The sequence below is a fragment of the Leucoraja erinacea genome, chromosome 5 (genome assembly GCF_028641065.1).
Source record: "Leucoraja erinacea ecotype New England chromosome 5, Leri_hhj_1, whole genome shotgun sequence".
Taxonomy (NCBI): domain Eukaryota; kingdom Metazoa; phylum Chordata; class Chondrichthyes; order Rajiformes; family Rajidae; genus Leucoraja; species Leucoraja erinaceus.
Window position 1 is genome coordinate 8,224,095 of NC_073381.1, and position 6,000 is coordinate 8,230,094.

General features: G+C 47.5%; 1 protein-coding gene across 2 annotated transcripts in view; it reads right to left on the reverse strand.

Annotated features, from left to right (window-relative positions):
- Positions 1-3,642, reverse strand: part of LOC129696915 (glutamate receptor ionotropic, kainate 2) — a 589,849-nt gene extending 586,207 nt beyond the window's left edge. The window contains exon 1 of one of the 2 annotated variants that reach the window (XM_055635016.1): positions 3,091-3,641. In XM_055635016.1, coding sequence (XP_055490991.1) covers positions 3,091-3,205 — 115 coding nt within the window. In that variant the 5' untranslated portion in view covers positions 3,206-3,641. Of the gene's footprint in view, positions 1-3,090 lie in introns of both variants that reach the window. The other variant, XM_055635015.1, reaches the window with a different exon arrangement.
- Between the last annotated feature and the right edge of the window lie 2,358 nt (positions 3,643-6,000).

The window sequence follows — 6,000 nt, forward strand, 5'->3', positions numbered from 1 at the left end:
GAGGGACGAAGGGGGGAGGGGTTGCTGCCTGGAGCACATCTACCAAACTACTTTTGGTAGTTTGGTAGTAGAATGCTCTCGGCATTCATGTCACAATTATAATGCGTTATGTGGACTATTGGAGAACTGGTGGTTTGAAGGCTACTTGTCAAGTAAGGCATGTTCATACATAACAAGGCTTGATCACTTCCCAGTTAGCAGACACAGGGCAGTCTTAAAATCAACGTGCAATGTCACGCTGTTATTTCCTCAGTGCGTTGACCCTTGTAGTTGAGTCCCGAGTCGCCTCTCGACCTCGCCAATACAAATGGGAAAGGCTACGCCGCCTGACCAACCCGCCACCGTTAACAGTAGAGAAACCTCATATGTGTTTTTCTGAAGATAGACCCAAAAAGCTGGAGTAACTCAGCGGATCAGACAGCATCTCTGGAGAAAAGGAATAGGTAACGTTTCGTGTCGAGACCCTTCTTCATAGTTTTCATATCTTCTTCTATCTTCGATTTTATGCCTCGTTGTCACCTTCCTCTCAGTTAACAATCAACCATCTTCATTTCCTTGATCACCGTCTGCTTTGATCTGTCGTTTTCACACCTTTCCCTTTCACGTCTCTAGTTTCCCTTTCCCCTGACCCTAATCTGAAGAAGGGTCTCTCGACCTGAAACGCCACCCATTCCTCCAATCCAGAGATGCCGCCTATCCCGCAGAGTTACTCCAGCATGCTGTGTCTATCCAACCCATATCAAATGTTGAGGACGACAACTTGGCGATTTGTTCTGGGCTATTATAAGACAATAAGAGGTAATGATACATTTCAAACGCGGTGACTGGAATTTTTCAAGTCAACGCGCGTTGCTATAGTGCTGCCACTATGAAGATGCGGCCTGCCTTTTAAACAGTGCTCGCTGACATCGCCGTCTCTTGCCTGTCCTTACAGCAGCGATGCAAACTCGCGTCAAATCCCGGCCTGCTTGCTTTCAAAGCGCTAGTGCCAAAGCAGCTGGTTACAACATTGAATGGATCTGGGGTGCAATCCATCGTGGGGTTTTTTTCGCAATGAAAATTATGAGTATGTATTTCTCGTCTGGGCGTTAATTACAAATATTTACAAACTATAGATGGCCGCGGTAAAAACAGATCTGAGTGTATCAATGTAGAATTAGATCCAGTCAACTTTCGGTCGGAACACTGTTAGGTGAAGGGACTCGGGCTATAAGGATTAACACTGCCGTAATTAACAAGGGATATGCCGCTTCAAAAAAGACCAGGGAACATGGTCAAGAAAAGTAAAACACCTTGTAATTGAATCCTGGTATTGTCGGCTTGGAAGTCATATCGCACACTGAAAGGACTTTACAAGCACATTAAAACATTCCGCGATGCTCGCGTTTAAAGTACTGTTCTTTCAATCCAAGCGGCACGTCTAAGCAGAAGGCGATAGAAACAAATGCTCCCAGCTTTGGAGCGGCACCCTACACTGAAGTGGGCTGACGGTGTCGATAGAGGGGATAAGTTTGGGCGATATATCTATTACCGACAACTTGGATCCCAGGGACAAATGAGGAGATAATTGCATCAATTGCCGCTCGTAATCATATCACACACACCGCAGCGGCTCCAGTTCAGGTTAATGCGCATATTCTCAGTTCCAACAACCATCTGTTGGTTGTAACTTGCTTAAACGCCTTTCAATGCCTAGCGCTGGTAAGGAAGCGGCCGCGCTTGTTGCGAGAGGGTAGTTAAGATTCAAATTTCATCAGGAGAGCAGAGGAGTACGTGGGGAAAAGTGTGTCCGCTTCGCCACCCTCCTCTCCCCCACCGTCCCCATTAACAGGAGCAAACAGAAAGGGAAATGCCCGGGAGTCTGGGGATGTTGGGAGAATTGCTCTTTTAATAACGCCGCTCACAGTTCAGATCAACGCCCGACTGACTACAGGGGAATTAACCGTGCACCACATAGAGAACCCAGCACACCAGACCAATATGGACCAAACTGGTGCCGTGACCATTGTCAAAAGGGTGCTCGAAAAAATATGTGCGCTTTCCTCCCCACTACTTGTTGCATCTGGGACCGCCTTTACATATCCTTCAAGCCCAATATCCAGCCCTTTCTCCGGATTTCCGTGCAAACACTTGTAAGTTCCCAATAATAATCGAATACCCACACTCGCACAGGCGAAGATTTTTAATGGCAGACGTTATATTTTCGCTGTCTAACTATCTATCTTTTTCCATCGGTTAATTGATCAAACCTGCCTTACCAAGGCGTCTCGATTCCCCACTAAATTATTTGCAAACACAGCGCGCTAATTGATTAACAGTTGATTTCGCGCGTCAGACGAGAGCATTTTAATTGTGTGGCGGTATTCCACATAGAGCCACGCATCCCCGTCCCCGTAATTAATTGCAACCATGCTGACTGAGTTTATTAACACATCAAGCCCTTACTTAGCACATGCTAGTCAGTTTCATCTAGGAATCTCCCAAGTGCGGGTATGTATTTGTGAGGAACGCACGCATATTGACACTGACAGTTTCAACCCAGCCTCCTGGTCAGATCTAGTCGGTTGATCATTTTTCTGCATGCGTTGAAACAGTTTGACTTAAAATGCTGGAGCATAATTAACCAGAACACGCACTGATGAGGAGACACTGGGTCTGTCTCCATCAAAGACTACCCAGTAACACTTATCATGCCGAGGGCACCCGAGTCCTGTCCCACACAAGACAGTGAATTGAAAGGTGTTTCCGCATTGACCGACGGCACAGGAATATTAACTTCACCCTGGATTGAATGATGTTCCCAGCAGTTGAACCAAAACAAACAAAAAACATATCCCACCACGGAGCATCAGAGACGACCAAGTCAGTACGGGGCAGTCGGCTCGTTGTCACAAGCCGGGCTATACGAACGGCAGCAAACAACCTAGACCATCTCAAAGCTCTAAATGGTGTTGGACAATACAGGGGGAGGGAGGGAGGTCATCTCATGTACCCGCCGCCCGTCCGCACCGAGCCAGCCCAAGTTCAACATGCCCCGCGTCTGAAAATCAGATCCGGCAAATATCAACAAGATAAAAACATTGTCCTTACCGAATCTCAGAACATGCGGCATCCCTTCAGAATAGCCCGTCCACACGAGGCAGAGAAAGAGTCGAATCCAATACTCAAAGACCAGATCGCTTAGAAGCGGAGAGATAATCTTCATGATGTTTGCAGGTGTATCAATTCCAGGGGCGTATTCTCCCCTCTCTGCTACTCAGCGTGTGTGTGTGTGTGTGTGTGTGTGTGTGTGTGTGTTTGTTGTCGGCGATATCAGGGTCCACGGTTGGATGGGGTTGACGGCGAGGAAGAGCGGTCGGTGGCCCCGCGGAAAAAGATCACGACATGGTCACGGACAGGCAGACTGGAGACAGCGTATGCCCCTCAATGCATTAGCAAGCCCTGCATGTTCTTCGTTCATTCACTGCGCAGAAACGCACTATTCCGCTGCAAGGAATGGCGGGACATCCATGTTTTTCAGACTCCCAGAATCTTGGAGAAATCCATGCACAAGTCCCGAGCGGTGGCGCTGAAAGGGGGCGATGAGGGCGTGGGGCGGGGAGGTTGGAGGGGGTAGGGAGAGAGAGAGGGAGAGGGAGACACAGAGAGAACAGAGACACACAGGGAGGAGGGGGGGGGGGGGGGGTGAGAGAATGGAGGGAGGTGGGGCGGGAGGAGGAGAGAGGGAACAAGAAAAAATATCCAGTGATAAGAATCAATATCGAACGCATTCAGACGGCAGCTCAATCAATTGGCAAAAAAAGAACATCTAAAAATATACGTGGTCTCGCCGCACCGCTGCGCTCTCTCTCTCTCTCTCTCACACACACACACACGCTTGTCTGACGTGGAGCATTTAGATGTGACGGGGAGCGGGAGACGGGACCTAAAATCTGACTTACCGACATCTGCAGGTCACACTGATTCCCATCAGCGTTTCCCCCACACTCCTCTCCTCTCTCCTCCCTCTGACTAAATCGGCACCCCTTCCCCTCTCTCCCAATCGTTGACCCTCCCCGGGTTATTAAAATCTAACTGCGGCCGTTGAGCCAGGAGGTTTCTCTCAGGAGAATATCGGTTATTTTTTTAACGCCACATCTAAAAGTGCTAGGACGCTGTGGGACCCGCCACCAGATCTACTGCTGGTGTGGGTGTGCATGCATCTAGGGGCGGCTCAGTGGGCAAGAGATAGAAGGAATGGAATAATAGCTACAAGGGGGATTATTCGCACCTGTGCAATTGTGTTTTTAAATAACCAGTTTCATCGCCCCACACAAAAACACACACGCAGGTTCCACTTTTAAGGAAATCGCGCCCGTAGACTTTATATGGGTCATCACTCGCTGACATTGAACAACCGAGACATTCGGAGATAACCGATGATAAGACATAAAATGCTGGAGTAACTTAGCGGGTCAGGCAGGCAGCATCTCTGGAGAGAAGGAATGGGAGACGGGTCGGGGATAGGGGAGACGTGAGATATTGACAGACGGACTATCTTACCCAGTGTCGCGTTCAAGGCTTGGGTGTGGGTTTGTTGGACGAGGATGGGACTAACAAACTGTCAGGAACTGTTGCATTTTGACTGAAAGGGCAGTGGACAGGTACAAAGATAGACAAGAAATGCTGGAGTAACTCAGCGGGAAAGGCAGCATCTCTGGAGACAAGGAATGACAACGGACAATAGGTGCGGGAGTAGACCATTCGGACCTTCGAGCCAGTCAATGTGCTCATGGCTGATCATCCCCAATCACTACCCCGTTCCTGCCTTCTCCCCATACCCCCTGACTCCGCTATTTTTAAGAGCCCTATGAGTGACCTGGCGGGACGAGACTCTTCGGCAGACCCGGAAGGTCACCCATTAATTCTCTCCAGAGATGCTGCCTGTCCAGCCGTGTTACTCCAGCATGTTGTGTCTATCTTCGGTTTAAACCAGCATCTGCAGTTCCTTCCTACACATTTTTAGTCAACAAATACTCTTCGCTTGTCCTCATCAAATCAGCATCCGAGATTATGTGATATCGACCTAGAGCTGCCACATCCAATTATCTGACCCACATGATCTGTTGGGGGCAAATGTGCGACCTTTTCTTCCAATGGATGGTATAAATCATTGGGGTTAAAACAAATATTACAATATTAACTCTGTCGTTTTTGAGTTACGTTCCTATCGCTGATTGTGAGCCCGCGCAACCAGAATTAACCCATTTCACATTTAAGCACGGTGATCGCGGTGGCAAGGCAGTTGACTGCACTGTGCAGGAACGAACTGCAGATTTACACCGAAGATAGACACAAAAATGCTGGTGTAACTCAGTGGGACGGGCATTCCATCGCCCATTCGTCAGCCATTCCTTCTCTCCAGAGGTGCTGCCTGTCCCGCTGAGTTACTCCAGCTTTATGTGACTATCTTCTGACTGCACTGGACAGTTTATTGATATGGAGGTCGGTTACTCATCAGAATACAGTTCGCAATGGTTGGATTGCCAGACAAGACAATGGTTACATCTGCCTTGCGTGAGAAAAAACAATACTAAATTAAACTAAAATAAACTGGCTATTTATCAATGAAAAACATCCTTAATTGTTTCAGATATATATATATATATATACACATCTATCTATCTATCTATCTATCTATCTATCTAGATAGATGTATCTTTCTCTCTCTCTCACACACACACACACACACACACACACACACACACACACACACACACACACACATATATATTTACTTAGAAATTATCAGTATAAATTTAATGCCTTCCTTTGTACTAAGACATAAATGAGAAAAATGGTTCAATTCCTGCTTATTCGCCAATCCCCAAAATAGTGTATTTTAATAAAAAATGAACTCCAGATGCTGGTTTACACCAAAACTGCCGGAGTAACTCAGCGGATCAAGCAGCATCTCGGGGGAAAAGGAATGGGTCGAAACCCTTCTTCAGACCCGATATC